This window comes from Anneissia japonica, unplaced genomic scaffold (assembly GCF_011630105.1).
Source record: "Anneissia japonica isolate Jap-2015-1 unplaced genomic scaffold, ASM1163010v1 scaffold287712_len2945570_cov188, whole genome shotgun sequence".
Taxonomy (NCBI): Eukaryota; Metazoa; Echinodermata; class Crinoidea; order Comatulida; family Comatulidae; genus Anneissia; species Anneissia japonica.
This window is the reverse complement of record NW_022704401.1, coordinates 1,154,657-1,175,636: the sequence shown is the minus strand read 5'-3', so window position 1 is coordinate 1,175,636 and position 20,980 is coordinate 1,154,657. Positions and strand designations below refer to the sequence as shown.

Sequence of the window (20,980 nt, the reverse complement as noted above, 5' to 3'; positions counted from 1 at the left end):
ATATGGATCAAAATAAAATTAAAATGTAGCAAATTTAGCCACCTTACTTGAATTTAATATTTTATCTAAAGAAATTTTAATGTTTATACTTATACATTATGAAGTATAAAAAAGGTTTAAATTAAAAATAAATCAATTAGGGAAATATTATTACAGTAACAATTTATTAGAAAGAAATCATTAACTAGACCAGTCATTCCATAGAGTGCAGACCTCCGCCCTGTGGCCAAATACCAACAATACCCAGGTCGTGTATGATGGGCAAAACTGCAGTATACCCTCGAGAAAATAATGGAATCGGCCATCAGCACATTATTGTCTTGAGTGCAGCCTAAATATGAGGGCGATTTCATTTTCTTTGATGCTCGAGGGTACAAAATTGAATTTCCATGACCTTGACACATGTACTTTGACCCTTTCTTTCAAAAAATGAATAGTCTTTCTTCGATTATTATGTACCATTCCACTAAATTTTATGATGATCCTTTCATTAGTTTTTGCGTAATCTTGCTAACACACAGGCAGACAGACAGCAGTGAATACATAACCTCCTTTGGCGAAGGTAAAGCAATAATGCGGCATGCACAAGTTAAAAGATCTTACACTCTTCACATCATCATGGTCAACTGGTCCCAGCAATGTGACTCTATCATGCAACTGACATTCTTCTCGAACCTCTTCTAAGTTCACTCTCTTTGGGCCGCCACCACCTGAAAAACACCAAAGCAAAAAACTTACAAAATATCAATAAAGAGTAAAGCTGGATCTTAGTGATTAAGATGCTTGCCTTCCAATCCCTATTACAATATAAACCAGGAAGTTGTAACAATATTTCTGCATCTCAAATGTTTTTGTTCACTTTTCCTCTTTAAGAAGTCTTCACAAACACAAATATAAATTTTATTCTTGAAAAATCATGGAATTGATCACAATAACTTACCAATCAGGAAATCAACATCTGAATGACGCTGGCAAATGATAGGGATTATGTCCGCCAGGAGATCAATTCCTTTCCGATACACTAGACGACAGATGTGTATAAGAGACAGTATATATACTGTATTATGTACAGGTATGAGTAATAGAGAATATTTTGTGTTATAATCATGATGTTTAATATTATTACAGTATTTGTTTTATTACATTTTTGAAAATTCATTTCTAAAAGATGTTACATTTTATTTTGTTTATTTCAGTGTTTGTTAGGCCTACATTAAGCATTTCCATGTTTTCAGAATTTGTATTTGTGTTCATCTAGGGCAATAACATGCTTAGGTGGCAACAAACAGATGGGAAATACAGTAAAGTACATAGAAAATCATTTGATAAAAAATGAAATCGTTGGACAACTAATATTACAAAGACTACTGGCTCCACTTGGTTGTACCACCCACTCTGCTCAGCATGTGGTAAACAACAGGCAGTAAATCCCGAAGGAAATAAAGTATGTAAACATTAATTGACCTCTTACTGAATGTGCCATGTAGGAATGAACGAAATACAACATCATTTTTATCATGGAGTCAAACTTTGCCAACCAAATCAACTGGGATTTCAATTGGAAGTTAGAAATACCAGACTAAAGTAGATGCCTATCTATAAAGATTCATAGGGATAGTTGTGGATTTTCATGGATTAGATACTTGGATGCGGCTTTGCAACAAGTATAATGTTTAGGCGGCTTTGTAGCACAAAATGTTGCCAGGACCAATCATACAAAAATAAAGGAATTATTAACATTGTTGAAAAAATTATAAATTAACATATTCTATAAACACAAATTAGAAAAAAAATTTAAAACTAATGCAAATGATAGAAATTGGTAACAGATTTAGAAATTTTCTTTAAAAGTATGCTTGAATGAATATCTGAAAGTATTTTCAACTAAAAATGTCAAAACCTTTATAATAAAATAAGAACAAAAATCATAACATCAACAAGGACAAGATAATCGCAATAATAAGATAATTATTGTCTATACTCTGTAAATATATGGATCAAAATAAAATTAAAATGTAGCAAATTTAGCCACCTTACTTGAATTTAATATTTTATCTAAAGAAATTTTAATGTTTATACTTATACATTATTAAGTATAAAAAAGGTTTAAATTAAAAATAAATCAATTAGGGAAATATTATTACAGTAACAATTTATTAGAAAGAAATCATTAACTAGACCAGTCATTCCATAGAGTGCAGACCTCCGCCCTGTGGCCAAATACCAACAATACCCAGGTCGTGTATGATGGGCAAAACTGCAGTATACCCTCGAGAAAATAATGGAATCGGCCATCAGCACATTATTGTCTTGAGTGCAGCCTAAATATGAGGGCGATTTCATTTTCTTTGATGCTCGAGGGTACAAAATTGAATTTCCATGACCTTGACACATGTACTTTGACCCTTTCTTTCAAAAAATGAATAGTCTTTCTTCGATTATTATGTACCATTCCACTAAATTTTATGATGATCCTTTCATTAGTTTTTGCGTAATCTTGCTCACACAGACAGGCAGACTGACAGACAGCAGTGAATACATAACCTCCTTTGGCGAAGGTAAAGCAATAATGCGGCATGCACAAGTTAAAAGATCTTACACTCTTCACATCATCATGGTCAACAGGTCCCAGCAATGTGACTCTATCATGCAACTGACATTCTTCTCGAACCTCTTCTAAGTTCACTCTCTTTGGGCCGCCACCACCTGAAAAACACCAAAGCAAAAAACTTACAAAATATCAATAAAGAGTAAAGCTGGATCTTAATGATTAAGATGCTTGCCTTCCAATCCCTATTACAATATAAACCAGGAAGTTGTAACAATATTCTGCATCTCAAATGTTTTTGTTCACTTTTCCTCTTTAAGAAGTCTTCACAAGCACAAATATAAAATTTATTCTTGAAAAATCATGGAATTGATCACAATAACTTACCAATCAGGAAATCAACATCTGAATGACGTTGGCAAATGATAGGGATTATGTCCGCCAGGAGATCAATTCCTTTCCGATACACTAGACGACTGATCACCACGATTGTAACTAAAAACAGAAAATAATATAATAATTATTGTTTGTTTGATGCATAATTTAATATTAAAATTATTTCAATGTTCTTTGGAGAAATAAAAAACACAAGATCAACAATGAAAATTATGTTATACACATATAAAAATACTGTAATAAGAAATTATCCAAGTGTTTATCTTATTATCACTCGTAGCTGAATCTATATTGGCAAATGAGTACAACATGTAACACCTCTTGCATTCCCCTGGGAAAAATTGCAAGTCATACAGTTTGTGCATTATATGAACAAGTACATTAAACTTAACATCATACCAGGCAGTATTTCCTCAAGGTCGGATATGCTGGCATTAATATTTGCCAAAATAAAATGCTCCTGACAGAAATTTAAAAATCACAAATAGCTGTCACGGAAATTGTGGACCAACTATTAAACTAGTAGACACTATCTGATTTTCTTTTTTTCTGTCAGACTCTTATGCCCTGTCTAGAAAATCAAATTTTATTTGACAAAAAACATGAGACAAGCTTAAATATAGTAATGATGACAGCACATCATGACTACATACAGGCACATCATCACTATATATGGGCATACAACAGCTTTTTGTTAAAGAACATTTGATAATCTAGACAGCTTAAGTCAAACAAATGTTTGATAAAGTAGAACACTGTCAGACAAACATATTAGAAAAGATACACAATTCGATTGAGCAGATAATATGGTGTACCCATTATATGAGCATATGTCTGAACAGGACTTAAGTCTGATCAAACTTTGTGTATTGAGTATAAAATCTGATAGAAGGGAGCTTTTGAATTTCGATGACATAGAACGTAATGTTTATTTATTTATTTATTCTGGTTTATTCACATAAAAAATACATTTCATGGCAGCACAAATCTGAATTGAGAAATATTTACAAAATTTGACATTAAAAATTAAAATCATATACCATTAGATAGAAAATTAAAAAAAACACAGAAATTACAAAACATCATGCAGAAAAATTAAACACTACCACATCAAAAATATTAAAAAGCTATAAGTACAAAATACAAACGTTACGAAAATTACGAATTTGAAATTTTTCATCGAGATAAATATTTAAATTGGTTATAATTGATTTTATTTACACATTTTAATTTCATTATTAAAAAAAAAAATTCAAGTAAAAATGTAATTTATTTAGTAATTTACAGATCGATGGGAAAGAGGATTTTTTTAAATCGTTCTGTACGGCAAAAATATTTGTCAATTTTCCCACTATTTCTTGGGGTTCTTTTACTTATTTCACCTCTCCGTTTTCTAATTAGCGTTTGGAACAATATCATTTAGGGTTTTAGCAAATTGCATTAAAAGTTCATCTCTCCTCTCGTCTAATTGTGTTAAGTTTAAAGCTTGTAATACAATAGGATATGAAACATGATCTTGGCCAAAATTATTTTTAAAGCTCTTTTTTGTATCATCTCTAACTCATTTGTTAGGTTTGTAGCCAAGGATGTGTGCCACATTGGGCTAGCATATTCTGTGATAGACAAAACGATACATAAATTTGTCAAAGTTGGTTGACAAGCATACCAAACATTTTTTAAGCACGTTAACATGTATAAATGCCTGCCTGACTTACACAACACTTCATTTATGTGGGCATCCCACTTTAGATTATTACTCAAAGTAACTCCTAATAATTTTATTTGCTTTACTTCACTTACGTTATTATTATTTATAGTTAAGATTTGGAAATCAGGTACAATTTTAGTAAAAAAGATATTCATACATTTACTTTTTTCTGAATGGAATGACGTTACATTATTTAACTACGCATGTCTGAACATTGTGTGTTACATTCTCTCCTGAATTCGGTTGACGGCCGAATCTATCTGCAGACCAGAATGAGGATTGTTGCACTGTATTAAACATTGGTACATCAGTCTTAGCGTTGGTGACATATCCGTGTACTGTACGCTTCGTAAAAATTGAAATTAATTTATGTAAACATAGAACGCACGCAATAAGTCACGGATTAGTGAATCCATGCTACGTTCCCATTCTACCTTCTCAATCGAAAGTTCCCTAGCATACTCCTAGCTATATTCTTATTAATTTAACATGAAAGCATTTTATATCTATAAGGAAATATGGGAAATCAGTAGAAAACACTTCCATAATATCTGTTTCATGTAAATGATAAGACATCTGGCCTCGTGGATCAAAACCACAATATCGTTAATTAAATCAATATTCTCCGCAAAAATGTTGGAATCAAAGTAAGTAATATTATAAACTGAATCACTAAGTTAGTTTGCTTAATGTAAAGAAACCGGTTTGTCACGGAATTAAAATTGAAAAGCATAACTATTTTGAAGAGTTCCCATAATTGAATTATGGTGTATTAAAGCAAGGGGGAATGTAAATTATAAACAATCTATCATCAAGCATAAATAATATCATTCCTATTCTTCACATTGCTTCTTAAATTGGCTGGTAATCAATTTAAGAATTTTCAGAAAAAAAAGCATGGTAAATCAGCAAAATTTAACTGTACATCTCAAAGTCTTATTCATAAAGCTATATTTTCCTTTGTCATCTTTATATTTGTATCAAATTAATTAATTAATTTCACTTACAGATTGCATTGTGAATCAAAAGTAGTTAGTAGATATGATATATGGAAGAGCTGACAAGGTGCAAAGTCCAAAGTTTTTTGCTCAGCAAATTTAAAGTGGGTAGGTCTGGTGACGCATTGGATTTCAATGTCATACACACCAAAGATAACCCACAAAAGTCCGGAGACTTATTACCAGTGTGGTCCCTCTGGTGGTGAATATGGCAGTACACCGGGAGACAATCCCCTACTTTTTTTTCCAAAGAGTGTACATCATTCTTTATCATGCACTGGGTCATTTTTGTATACAGCTTAAACGTCTTATCAGAAAGATATGCTTTTGAAACTTGCATTTCAGTCCTCCAGCTGAAACACTAGGAAAGCAGCGATGGGAATTGAACCAGGGACCTAAACATCTCCACAGTTCAACACACACACAGTGGCTAACACCAGTTTAGTCAACTAAGCTAGCTGCATTCCAAGCTGTTTTAGGGGAGCGTTTTACCTCTCCACATTAATTATGTAGTATATACTATACTAGTAAAGATATGTGTTGGTCACACTTTTATGATTAAATTTAAACAATAAAATTTAATTCACATTTCTTAGGTGGTATTGTATCATCAAAAAGAAAATCTAAAAACCACGCTATTTCATAGTGCATTTAGATACAACATTTTCTTCATTATTTGATTTTATTTGAATATCTACAAACTAAATAAATATGTAAAATAAAGATTTAATAACTTTACTTTTGTCTAGGTTTCTTTTGGATGGATCCGGTGTGAACATCGATGAGTCAACTGCATTTGGAATCACAGAGACATTGTTGGGATTGAGAGACGCACGCAAAACTGTGTTTTCACGACTTTTGGAAAAACAAGAGCATGAAAAACATTAATAAAGTTAACATGAAATAATATAACAAAGTGTGTCTCTAAGCTTAAATTATCATCATCATAAATGTTTACTGTCATGACGTGACTCTCTGTTTATTCTGTTCTGTTTTGGGCAGGACACATAAGTAGAGTGGAGTTGAATAGCTGAGTGGTTAAGATGCTTGCCTTCTAAGTCCAGAGTCCTGGGTTCAATTCCTGTGACACTACTCCCTATGCCTCATAAAGAGACTTCGCTGATAGAAGCATCACATTATTTCATTTATTTAAAGACAATTCATATAAAATAATATTAATAATTATATAGACATTTCAACAATCGTCAATTCAGAAATGATTTAGCAACTTAATAATGAATTATAATAACACTAATTAAAATAAGGACAATAATTGCAACTGTAACAGGAACAACAAAAATAATAAATTGGAACTTACCTAGTGTGTGACACACATATCACATGATGTGCATCTGCCAATGAGATTTGTAGAATATGATTAGTAATGATGGAACTGGCATCAGCAAAGCCGAACAAGGAATGGTCAGTGAACATGGATTTCAGGCCCATGGTCTTCGCATGTATCATCGTCTCATGAGCAAGAGCTGAAAAGGCCTACAAGAAAAAAAGGAAGAGAAAAAAACCCAGATTAGTCAATTGAAAATTTTATATTAGCTCTGGTAATACAAAAAAAAAAACATAACGAAGTTCAAGCCAATCAGCACCCTTGTAGAGTATGGATGGTATTTAGGTTAACATTATTTCAGTTCATTTGCATATTAAGACAGAGAGGCTACGGACAAGTGCCTCTATTTTAAGGCATGGTACAAAGCATCAATTTGTTAGTTTAGCAACACCAATCAGCATATCGACATGCTGTTGTATAGTAGATGGAAATGTCCATGCCATGAAGTTCTTGTTGGTGTATCATTACATTAGCCTACTGCAATAAAAAGATCCAGGCCAGAAATAGAGCTGGCCTAGGAATACTGTACACACGAGGGAACAGGGGGTTGGTACACTGTGAACTACACTGTTTTCAATGACCAAAAAATAATAACAGGTTGTTCAAAAGGTTGCAACTAAGAGTGTTTTAACATTAAAAATCATAACATACATGAAAACAAGTTTATTATTTATTTAATATTATTAATGCAAAATATTTTGAAACCTACATCTGCGAGATTGAGATGCTGAGCATTTTCAATTTTGATGCAGAGGTCAAAAAGTTTGAGCCTACTAATATATAAACTTTAAGTTCACACTTCTGAGTTGCTAAACTACCTTCTTATGAATTAAAAGATTATACAGGGTAATACGGCCTAGAATGTCTACTAGATTTTACAAATCCTTATGAAACAACATCCCATTTCCCAACTTAGTGTCATATCCAATTACTTCAGCCACACAAACAAACGCAAACTAATTATTTATGATGACTTGTTATCTTTCTTTTTTAACTTCTGGGACAGAAAACATAAATGTTGTTATCAGAGTTTAGATACATTCAGATGACCTGGGATGACAGCTTGTACCTGATCACTGAGACCTGGATAGGAAGCGATGGACTGCGGCTAGTAGGGTGGTTGGCCGTGATAAGGAATAGGATGACAGGCATAAGTGGTAGGCTAGGACAGGAATATGCTATGCTAACCACATCACATCAATCTTATAACACGTGTTGAGATATCATCGCTTAAGCCATGCCTTCTCGGTTATCCGTACAACTCGGTTTAACACGAAGACTTCCATCTACAAATATACTAGCATTATAGGGTGTTCAAGTGGATGCAACTAAGAACTCTATTAACATTTGTACTGTAATATAAATATGATTGCTTCCCAGTCAAAGTCATTACATGCAAATCTTATAATATGAGAAAATATTTAGTTCTTGAATATATTAAATATATTAAAGAATCATCACCAAAGACTAGATTTTTTGGTAAATTCTAAAAGTTCAATAGTAAACAAAGGTACAGAAAACCAAAAACAATAATGCTTTTTAAAAGAACTGCACTTTCTTTTACAACATCAGCTTTTTGAGTTAAAGTTATTGATAACACAATTTGAACTAGACATGCTATACTGGAGGAATATGAGAAACATCACTATCATTATTATATCTCAGTGAGTAAAGATTGCATTGCTGAAAAAACAATAAGAACATAACTACAAAATAAAACAAAGAGGCAACAAAAGAGAAGACGCCAGAGGGTTGGAACTAAATTTTCATTTCAACTGGCCTGTTGTAATTCCTTACTTGTACAAAAATATATTTGTTCTTACAGAGTGGCCATGCACGATAGTCACTTGTTCACGTATGAAGATGTTCCTGATGATTGGTAGAGTGGTGAACAAGGTGGGCAGGATACACTGATTGTAGAATGGACCAATAGGAAGGTAGTATACCTGATAAAATGCAATGCACCAATGGGAAGAAAGTTAACAGATTGAAAAGTCAGAAGAAAAATATGCTTGTAATCAATGAAAATTTAACAAAAAAATAAAGCCTAATAAACTTGATGGATTAATTCACATTTCAAAAAGAGTGACTGTACTAGTTGAAATATGGTAATTCAAATACTTCACTTTATATTTTTTTCTCATTGTTTATGACTATATCATTGTTTGAAGGTTTGCATGGCGAAGTAATAATATATATTAAATGCTTGCGGTACAACACGTAGACAGTTCTGAAAAGAACTGTTGTTTTGTTGAGAATGTTTTCTCAACAAAACAACAGTTCTTTTCAGAATATATACCTCAAGTACCTCAAGCATTTAATATATAACTGTATCATTATTAACAATATTATTGAACATCATTATTATTTATTTATATATTTATCGTTTTAGTTTTTATCATTTTTTTTTATTATCATAATATATTATTATCTTTAGAAAACAAAAATTTTTAATCGAAACAGAATTCTAGAGAACAAAACCAACATATTTATAGTATTATTATTGTTTCAATTATTTTTGTTTGATAACTTGTTGGATATAGGGTAGTACCTTTAGTCCATTGGTGAGATACCGAATGCCATTTCGCTGACTGTACGCGTGGGTTAACACTATGACCTGTAAATAGGGAAAAATTAATTATCTTGTTATGAACTTCCATTATTTGATGGTCACTTCTAATAACAATATTCAAGAATTGACATTTGTACTTACATCCTAATTGAATTAGGATGGTCCTTGAAATGAAATAATACTTTCAGGAGGAAGAAACTGCAGCTGAGAGAATTTCATATTTTGTTTATGCCGACCACATCACAGAGTTTAAAGCAATGTTTAAAGTCTGGTAATCGAAAATGTATTTGTGACCTTTGTTTATTTCAAAATTGATTTTTCCTCATGGTTGAGTTCAAAAGTGAAAGACTTGTGTCAGCCTAACATAGCAACACATTTTTATAACATTAAATAATACAGCCGAAAATAAACTATTTCTATTAAATGCTTTAAGTTGTTAATTATTCGGAAGATAAACAACTTTTAATTATGGAAAGAAAAATACTAAATTATTATAAATATTGTTGGAGTTAAATGCAATTTTGATGAACCACCATTTTTAAAAGGTTATTCATATGTCATACCCAGGGGTAGGGAGAAACAGGGCAAAGTGGATAATTGTAAAACAATTAATTTCTAATCCTGTCGCTACATACCTGGTCAAAGTTGTTGAACAATAAATAAAATTAATAATAAATGAAATTAAGAACCAAATTCAAATAGTTTAAAAAAAAAAACTTTATTGAGCTAAACAATGGAATGTAAATTATTAGGTTGTTTAAGGTAAAGGTGGACCCATAATTATTCATTATTGAATGTAGGGGAATGAGCAGTTAGTAGCCCAGTACATTTCAACCAGGTACCCTTTTACAGCCGAGCGAGCTACAGGTAAGGGCTTCCCTCGTCGGGAGCTGAACCCGGGTCATCAGCATGACAGACAAGTGTGAGAACCACTCAGTCACCATCATTCCTAGCCCATGTAGAATAATTGATATTACATTTAGCACAGCTGAAAAGACAAACATATATACTGGTAATTGTAAACGGTTAGCATGGTGGTTCCGATTCAACCTTCAACCAAGTTTGACGTTTCATCCTCTTGCTGTGCTTTTTCCTTATGTTCTTGGACAGTTAGATTTTAAAAATTATTCAAACAATTCATAATCTAAATGGTTTCTATAGTTTGTCTCTCACCCAGAAATATAAGTGAGTAGCTGGTAGGTTCAAATGCCGGTGCACTGAATACTTCTGTAGCTGTAAAATTATGAAATTCTCCCAAGAGAGCTCATGTGTTTGTGTTTGATCAAATGACCACCAGGGTAATAACATGGGCATCACAAACAGTGACGTTTGTTCTTGTGGACATGAACAAACCCATGAACATGTGGTGAGCGAGTGTGCTATGACAGGACCCCCCTCTCCACTACCTGAAGTTGACAACCCTGAGTTGGCGGCATACCTTACCAACTGCCAACTTTAAACAACAGGCCTATATTTAAACATACAATATAATAATAATGGGGCATAGTGCTTTACAAAGACTTTATAAAAATGACTGCATGCATACAGTAGTGTACCATCAAAAATTCACTAGTAACAACTATCTAAACTTGATACAAATGTTATAAAAATGAAATTTGTAGTTTCTAATTGTTGTTAACATTTTGTCATGAAAGATGGATAGAAATTGAATGAAAAAAAATTGATATATAGAATTTAATTTTTCCTTGTAATTAATGTCAACTTGTGACTTTAGGTTTCATGAAAACATGTCACATAGAGAACTGTTACAATATGTTTTGCAATTAAATGAAAATATTTAATTGCAAAACTTGCCTAATATTATGGAATAAGGCTTGGCTTTTGGTATGTCTGGAAAATGAGTATACACTTACTAAATGAACCTACTTTATGTCCTCGCTCTATCAGGCATTGGGAGAGCTGATAGATATGACTTTCCACCCCGCCAGTATTTGGGTAAAAGAAATCGGATACCATACTGAAAGAAATAAGATATTTGATTGTTCATACAAAAGACTACACATATAGAATGACTTGAAGGTGAGAAAAATACTGTAACGTATGTCTACAAAAATTAATGAAGACAGTGCAACAGATCAGGTAATTCAATACCATAAACGATTTCAATGAAGATGGTTTTGTGATTTTCCAAAATTGTTATAAGGGTGTTTCATCCCATGTATAAATGTTAGTTCATGACAGAAAATGTATCCATCATGTTTAATCAATTTATTGATGTTTGGTGATACTGTATCTGGTGTAATGTACCTGAAAACTTTTTTTTTTATTTCAAACATTTTAACTTGAAAGTGGAGTAAAGAACAGCATTTAAATTTTGCATTACTGTAGGTTAGGTCGAGTTTTGTTTTTCTTAAATGGATAAGGAATTTAAAAATTAATTAAAAATGATTACACCACATATTTCAAAATAACATGAAACCCAAACTATACTTAAAAACAGGAAGACTGCCTTGCCAGGAATCGCTAGGGAATGTGGAATGAAATGGAACAATGCTTAAATATGATTATACCACATATTCCGAATAAGTTGAAACTTGGCCAATTCTAGCATAGTGCCCCATCACGAATCACAAAGGACTGGATTAAAATTTGGCTTAAGACCAAATGCTGTAAATGTTGAATTCTTTAATATGATTATAATATCATACATATACTGCAACTTGAAACCAATACAGACAGATGCGCTCTAACCGGCACTCCCAACAAAATGGGTTCCAATAAAGATTATTAAAACATAAAATCTAATTAATAATGTCATAATATGGCTCTATTTTATAATAAGACTAATAGGAAAAAACCCAAATGGAAAGTTAACATCTTATTTTGGCGATTAATTAAAACATCCTGATAGAAGTGGACTCATTAATTCAAATTTGTGAATCACTTTTGAATAGCCATGAAATCTGACTTTTTGCAAAGATGACTTTTATCTCTGTCAAGGCTCATACATTCCAGATCTGAGCTGCAAATGCTTTAATTATCTTTATGTAATCAATTACTTACCACTCTTGTTGATTTTACTATCAAGATAATAAATAAATCTATAATTGTTATAGCATAACCTTGTTTGATGGGTTGATGCACTCAACAAAAAATGAACATTTTCAAAATGACAACACACAACAATGACAAGAGCAAGTTACAAGCTTAGGAAATAACAAACAGTAAAGGTTCTTAAAGAATTAATCATACGTGTATTTTTGGCTCCTCTTTGGGAAAAAAAATGGTCTAGATTTTAAAACTTTTGGGCCGGTTGGGCATGGGCAATACAAGGTACGTTTTCAGCCATATGCAGATATTTAAAAAATAGTAGTAAGAAGGGAAGCCACCATTTCTACCACAGGATAAACCTGAGGCTCCCCTGCACAAGATAAGGAAGTTTATTACTCAATAATCTGAAGACCGGGATACAGAAAAGGGTTTGTCAGATTTGCTCTTAAAGATGTCTTGTCACAGCACGAATCTAGAATCTATTGGATATTTCTCCCAAAAGCAATTCACTGTTCACTAAATCTAATAATTTTTTTTTAAATAGGTATTAGTACTTATAAAAAAAACCATTTAGTATACTGTTTAATTTATGTATTTTAATGTTTTTTAAAATTTTTTTCTGTTATGTATTTTTGCACCTTCTGTAATTTCCTTTTGGACGAAATAAAGAAATCTAAAATCTGAATATTCAATTAACATATCCATTAGCTTTACAGTGTGGCTGTACTTCTATGAACAAGAAAATCATTTCCTATTTGAATTATGCTTCAAATTTCGAAAAAACAAAGAAAGTTTATATTTTGATTTATAAAAAAAAAATGTAAATTACTTAATATATTATTTTACTTTTTATTATATTAATTATTAAACGTGTACAGTACATTCTATAATTAATCATGATTCAAAATGAGTAAACTTTTAATTTAAGAAATGCTCTTCTCAGGAATGCAAATTGACAAGCATTGCTGATTTCAGCCCATCTGCTTGTTTTCACTGCAGTAGTGTTGTGCGTGATGACAATGTGTCCCAAAATGTCGTCGTTGAATTGGATAATAATAATGATATCATAGTTCATATTTGTAAGACTAATAATATATTATTAATAGACATGATACATAATAATATAATAATGACATCAGTGATAGGAAATCAGTTTACTTTATGAGTACTGCATGGAAAATGATTTGTGACGAATACGGTCAATCAGTGTAATTAATGCGCCATTTATAAGCAAGAAATTGAAAAAGCCTCGAGTACGATAAAGTACACTTTGGCAGGGTGACAAGCCAACAAGAAGCAATGATGCAACATCCACTGTGGAAATGAATCAAACAGGAAACAGGGACCAAGAGTATAAGATCAAAATTTACAAGAAAATGGATGAAACAAAAACGTGTGTCCTAAGATGTCAAATCATCTCTAAATGTAAGCATGAGATAGCAAAAACCTGGCTCTACTCGAGGATTAGTACGTAGAAAAAAAAAATATCCTTTTATCATAGGTAATTCAATTCCCAATTCACACCTGTTTCTGATTAAACAAATTATTGTAGGATCTGTATGGCTGGATTTTGTTGACTACTGTTACCAGATGATTGTTGTCATGTTAATTAATGCAATTGTGTCTAATCAACGATGCAGGTTCCCAATTTTAAAATAAACATCAACAAACGAATATTTAAACAATCATGTTGCACAATCTATCAATCAAATTGAGGTGTTCTGAGAGTTAAATTTTGGGTTATATAACTTCCAAGCATTTTCTCTCATCCTTAATATACAGTGAATTGTATTTATGTACAAACTCAGGTACAGTAGATGCCTATATTGAGGAATAAGCCCCCTTCCCAAATCTCTCTGCTTAACATTTTTCCTTTGTTACAGAAAGAAATTACAGAGGGCTCACTTTATGCATACTTTAGACTCAAATGATGTTACACTTTCAGAATATTGTTGGCTAATTTAGGCCTGTTAAAAGTTTAACTGTGAATACTACGATATTTAAGTAAGCATGTTCATAGACCAATCATCTGACCTATTGCGAAGGCTACATAGGTATGCTACTACTGTAGCAATCCAAAGCCTAGAGCAGACTATCAAATGTTATTTTATACAAAATTTTCAGATTAAGACAAGCGAGTAGCACTAAGTTCAATACATGAAATTGATATGCATTGAAATTTTAGAATTTAGTGGCAAAACGACAGGGCACATTCCCCCGTGCAACTCCCACCCCCACCCCCACCCCCCTTACTGGATCCATGCCTGCTTACACTGACCAGTTACAATCAATTTATCAAAATGCCCTCATTATGAAACTTCCTATGTGGATCATTGAGGCACTTTATCAAAATACTGGAATATCTACAGTGTGCTCAAATGCTACTGTAGTATCTTGTGAAAATGTTAATCAAATCCACAAAGGTGTTGTTGTCTTGATAACTAATCAGTTAGTTGAACTGTGCACAATCGATTTTACAAAAAAAGAGTTTGATCAAGTTTATCACAGAATCATCATTCAAAAAGTAATTATGCTGGGCGTAATATCATAATCAATCCTATCATCTGCAGCTTTGTATCTCCAAAACCTGCACAATATAAATGAATAACCTTTAAACTTTAACCTTTATAATTCCAAAACCACCAGGAATGGCCTGTGGTGTGCCACAATGTAGCAAGCTTATACCTTCTTCTTGATACTAATGCTACAGTGGGCAACCATAAGGTGGAATTTGTTCATACAAAAAAACAAACAAGTCTGAGAGAGTCTCCACTATTAAACACACTCACAGAAATACAATAAGTCTACAACAACCTCCTTAAGGTTTACTTTCATCTTCAATTCCAATAACCTAGGAATCAAAGAAAGCATTTATGCCACAAATAAATGTTTCAATTTGAGGGTTGGTGCAAAACTATTCTCTTTGAAGCTGTGATTAATCAATTGCAGCACTGGATTGCATTGTTTTCTAAAATATAGCTGACATTTGAAGCAATTGAAAATAAGCCTTTTATAAACGAAAACTAGCTTAAATTGATACTCTCCTAATCGGGGATAAAATCAGTTTTTATTTTGATGAATTCAAAGTCACAATCGATTTTACAAAAAAAGAGTTTGATCAAGTTTATCACAGAATCATCATTCAAAAAGTAATTATGCTGGGCGTAATATCATAATCAATCCTATCATCTGCAGCTTTGTATCTCCAAAACCTGCACAATATAAATGAATAACCTTTAAACTTTAACCTTTATTATTCCAAAACCACCAAGAATGGCCTGTGGTGTGCCACAATGTAGCAAGCTTATACCTTCTTCTTGATACTAATGCTACAGTGGGCAACCATAAGGTGAATTTGTTCATACAAAAAAACAAACAAGTCTGAGAGAGTCTCCACTATTAAACACACTCACAGAAATACAATAAGTCTACAACAACCTCCTTAAGGTTTACTTTCATCTTCAATTCCAATAACCTAGGAATCAAAGAAAGCATTTATGCCACAAATAAATGTTTCAATTTGAGGGTTGGTGCAAAACTATTCTCTTTGAAGCTGTGATTAATCAATTGCAGCACTGGATTGCATTGTTTTCTAAAATATAGCTGACATTTGAAGCAATTGAAAATAAGCCTTTTATAAACGAAAACTAGCTTAAATTGATACTCTCCTAATCGGGGATAAAATCAGTTTTTATTTTGATGAATTCAAAGTCAACAATATTTCACTTAATGACATGCCGGAGCAGATCATTCATCACGGTCGAATATATCTTGATTTATCTCAATTACTTATGTCATTTTTATCTTTAAAACCCCAGTGTTTTATTACCCTGAGGTAAATCTACACAAACTGGAGAATTCATGTCTATCAGATACTTCTGGGTTTGGGCCAGAAAAGCTTATAAATCACGACTTTCAAACAAAAAAAACGGCCTATGTTTTAGTTGATCATGCATTCTTAGTGGCGCTCTTCATATCTATCGTACTACCATACATAAATTTTCTTACAATATTATAATTCCTTTGGTATTCTTAGCATTTTTTCTAAAATTATATTAATTTGCAACTACTTTTTAGCATGATTAACAATCTAACTAAAAAACTCTTGACACTAAATCATGAAATATGAATACCAATACAAAGTCTAGAACATTGAACCTATGGTTGGGCTACAGTATGTAAATGATGTTGAACTTTCATGATAAAGTTACAATACAATACTAGTGAGAACTAAGGATGCAAGGTGCTTAAACGATTTTTAATATTTGAAAGAAATGGAAACATGGTTTATGATTTTAGCAGAAAAAATGTACAGTACAGTAGTTTAAAGTGAAGTGTGCAGAATTATTTAAATATGGGGAAGGCATTCCAGAGTGAGGGGAAACAGTTAAAAAAGTTTGGTCACTGGACACATTTATGAGAGTTAGGCCAATGGTCTCACAGGGCCTCTCACAGTTGTCATTCTTTCGAGTTTCCATACTCAAAATTTACATATTCTATGAACAATAGAATTCCAAGGGAGTAGGGAGAATGGGGTAAGTATACACTAAAAGATTATATAAATCATTTTTTATACAAAATAAATATGTAAAAAAATTTTAAAAATGTCATGGGGCAATGAATCCTTTGTTAATATATTATGCATTGTTTATGTTTAGACTTCAGTATCACTTTTTATAAGTCTGGGGAAAATGTATACAAATTCCAGACATTTTCTTCTTTAATACTAACCGCATGTCCACAAACAACACTGAAGTGACTCACCGACATATGTAGTTTCTGTGGGTGGTCTTACAAAATGGGAAATCTTATTCCAAATCTTTGTGTTAGTTTATTATACGAGGTTTAGTATACATAATTAACGGGGCACATTCACCAATTATCTCACACATCATATTCATGAAACGGAAATGAAAGTTTATGAGAGAATTTGCAATTTGCGTTTGAACACGGCATTGCCTATTTCAATAAATATATATTAGGCCTGCAACTAGGATTCTTTGAGAAGTGGGATTCCCTATCAGAAGGCCAGAGGTAAACTGGTACCTAGGTGCCTGGGATGATTCAGAAGAAGGGCACTATTGGGGATCAGGAGTGTAGAATTCTAGTATGTAAATAGTGAACTTCATCAATATTTTGATGAATTTTGGTGCAAAGGATAGTGGTAGATGGGTTTATCAGAGGGGACTTGCTTCAAAAAGGGGTTCAACTGAACCAGAAACCGACTGGTTATGAGCTTAAGTTATAATTGCATCTCTTTGGTTATGGGCTTGAGTTATAATTGCATCTTATCTGACAACAGGTTATACAGAAAAACAGTGATGGCTCCAGAAATTTGGGGTTGATGCATGTTTCATCAGGGGTAAAATTTCCTCAGACACCTGCTGGCAGTGCAACTGTATATTGGATGGATGGATGGATTTATTCAGTGTAAACACACCAAGGATAACATACGAAAGTCTGAAGAAGACTTATTTCCATTCCTTCTGGTGGTGATTGGGCAGTACACTGGGAGACAATCCCCTAACCTTTTCCGAATAGTGTACTGCGTTCTTTATTGTGCACAAGGACCATAATGCACAAGGGACCAACGGCTTAAACGTCTCATCCAAAAGACAGTGCGCTATCATAAGGAGAGCAGCGATGGGAATAGAACCGGGGAACTAGAGATCTCCACGGTTCAGCGCACACGCAGTAACTACCACCAGTTTAGCCAACCGAGCTTAGCTGCTTGGTCTCTTAACATACAAAATACTAAGACACTAACACCAGTATTTGCATTGGACAATAAGCTTACAGTAAGTTATAATTTACTATCTTATGTGATTTATACAATGAAGAATGACTTCTAAGACAAAGACCATAGAGGAAGGCATCAATTTAAAGTTCTAATGAATGTAATACCAATGAGGTAAGTATTCTTGGAAGCGGAAACCACAAAAATGACTATAGCCGATAGTTGCTGGTCTATTACTTGATACAAAATATAAATGTACCCTATTTTCTGCAGGAAATAGTAATCATCTCTTTTACACTGGCACTAATAAAATAGATATTACATAAATAGAACAAAAAATTGTATGCATAGTACTTAAAATTGAATCTTATCTGAAGCACAAACATACCTGAATACATTACAAGATTTTTTTTCTGATGTAGGAAATTTTGGTATGAGGGACACAGCCATAAGTAAGGCAATACTTTTTTTATACCTTGTTTAACAAAACCTGCGGACTGCAAATACTGATGATTTCAAATAAAAATAAAATTTTATTTTTGCACAATTAGCACACCCGCCGCCACGAAAAATTCAGAAAAAAAGGTTTTTCTTTATTTTTATTCCAATTTCCGCTGCCTTGAAATCGCCAAAGATAAAATATGTATTTTTCTTCCTAATTATATAAATTTGAAGCATTTAACCATCCTATTTTACATTTACCAATAAAATTTTATTTTTATTTTTCTCCTCCGTCTGGAATGATTTTAGCAAAACTATTTGTTAAATAAGAAAACAAATTTTTGCCCTCCTCCGATCTTATACAGTAATAAGAATAAGTATGCGAAACAAGGAATAAAAAAAGTCTCGCCTAAGTAGGTGTGCATACAATGGTGCATCAGATCTTGTTTGACATCGTAAACTTTGGTTACAGCAGGCCTTGTCATTTAAAAATTGCAGGCGAGCAAGAAAACACTCACCATAATTTTTAGGCGAGTGATTATTTTGCGGGATGGCACAGGGAGGAGGGGGGGGGGCGGGTAGATTAAAGAAACACTGCAGATAAACGTTCAATTGCTATACAGTGCAATCAACAGGAGTCAACAAGACATCAAATTTAACTTCCTATATTTACATGTAGAGAAATGATAAAGTGCCTATCTAGCAAGAGACATACATACAGTGTATTGTACAGCAAATCTAATTACCAATCAAACAAATGCTTTTATATTGTTTTTACGTGCATTTTCAGTCTGATATATTTTCCCTAAACCCAACACATTCTTCGTATCGTAGTCACGATGCCACTTGCCGTTCGGTTGTTGCAAACATCAGGTCACGCCTCCTAAACTCTGCCAGCTAATTGGTTAATTTTTTTCATGGGGTCATGTGCAAACATGTACTTGGCTGTGATGATGTTTTTCTATTTTTTTTTTTTGTTTCAATTCTATAAGTTGCTAATAAAACTAACAAACTAAAATTGAGTTTTTTTTTTAGCATATCATCGATTTTATCTTTTACAGTTTCACTTTTTTTGCAGAAGTTTAATTTTATGTAAATTTGACTACATCATATTTATAAAAAATATTGTATTGTTTTTGTTTCAATTCTATAAGTCGCTATCTTTGTTGATATTACTGTAGATAGAAAATAAATTGATAACAATCTATATGTTGGTGCTTGTTTATTCTGTTATTTTAAGAGACAACATTTTTTATTGAATATCTTAATATAAAATTCTTGGAAATTCACTTGATTGTCATCATCACGTTCATATTTGGGAACACAGTCAGGCGCCATGAGGAAATATTGCTTCCTTTTATAAATCATGATGTACATGAAGTATTTGTGTATTATCTTGTCAAAATAATAAAATATGCCAGCATAGCCCACTTAACTAAACTTATAGTATTAGTAGCTACTGTGTGGCTGCACCATCAAGAAACTTAACCTCATTTAATTCTATCTGCTGCTCTTGTGTTTCATAATGCGGGTTGATTGGCAAGTTTTAGCGAACCACTTCTTTGGATGGCACTTTTAAGCCATTGGTTCAGAAAAAAGTAGGCGAATATATCTTGGTGTACTGCAAAATTCACCACCAGAAGGAACCCATTGGAAACAAGCCTTCTGACTTTCATGGTTTTATCAATGGCATATCTGACACCTATCCGATCCAAGGTATACACGTCTATAGAATACAAGAACAAAATGATTTCTTACCAGATATTATGTTTCTTTCCCATCCTTCATGTATGCCTGAAATAAAGATAAAAAAAACCAAAACACATATTATATACCACATATATAACAGAAAAAATGCTATGAAATATTACACATACTGATATACTTTTATATTCTATATATGTACATGTAATTTTTTTAGCCAAGATATATTTATTTCTAGTTAAATAAGCAAGACTTTCTTGGACTTCCAACATGGTATAGATTCAAAACATATTAATTTATGCTTGTTATAGCACCATATAACATCTCAGAACTTTGTTTCAAAAACATCAAACAAATCCTAATGCTAAGCAAGGAAACAGTAACATAATAGAACAGAACTGAAGAAACCGATGTACTTTCTACAGGCAAAATGTTTACGTTAAATTCAAATTGAAAACATGGTAGCAGGTCAAAATGGCAATAAACCAAAACGGCAATGACCAAAACAGCAATGACCAA

The 20,980-nt window shown here is 32.6% G+C and overlaps 1 protein-coding gene across 3 annotated transcripts in view; it reads right to left on the bottom strand.

Annotated features, from left to right (window-relative positions):
- The window catches only part of LOC117104641 (phosphatidylinositol N-acetylglucosaminyltransferase subunit A-like), a gene marked incomplete in the record, with an annotated part of 29,215 nt that overhangs the window by 5,592 nt on the left and 2,643 nt on the right, over positions 1 to 20,980 (bottom strand). For all 3 annotated transcript variants that reach the window (XM_033245519.1, XM_033245521.1, XM_033245520.1), the window contains 7 exon segments: positions 2,936 to 3,043; positions 6,390 to 6,505; positions 6,969 to 7,144; positions 8,819 to 8,941; positions 9,547 to 9,612; positions 11,455 to 11,545; positions 20,516 to 20,551. In XM_033245519.1, the coding sequence (XP_033101410.1) occupies positions 2,936 to 3,043; positions 6,390 to 6,505; positions 6,969 to 7,144; positions 8,819 to 8,941; positions 9,547 to 9,612; positions 11,455 to 11,545; positions 20,516 to 20,538 (703 nt within the window).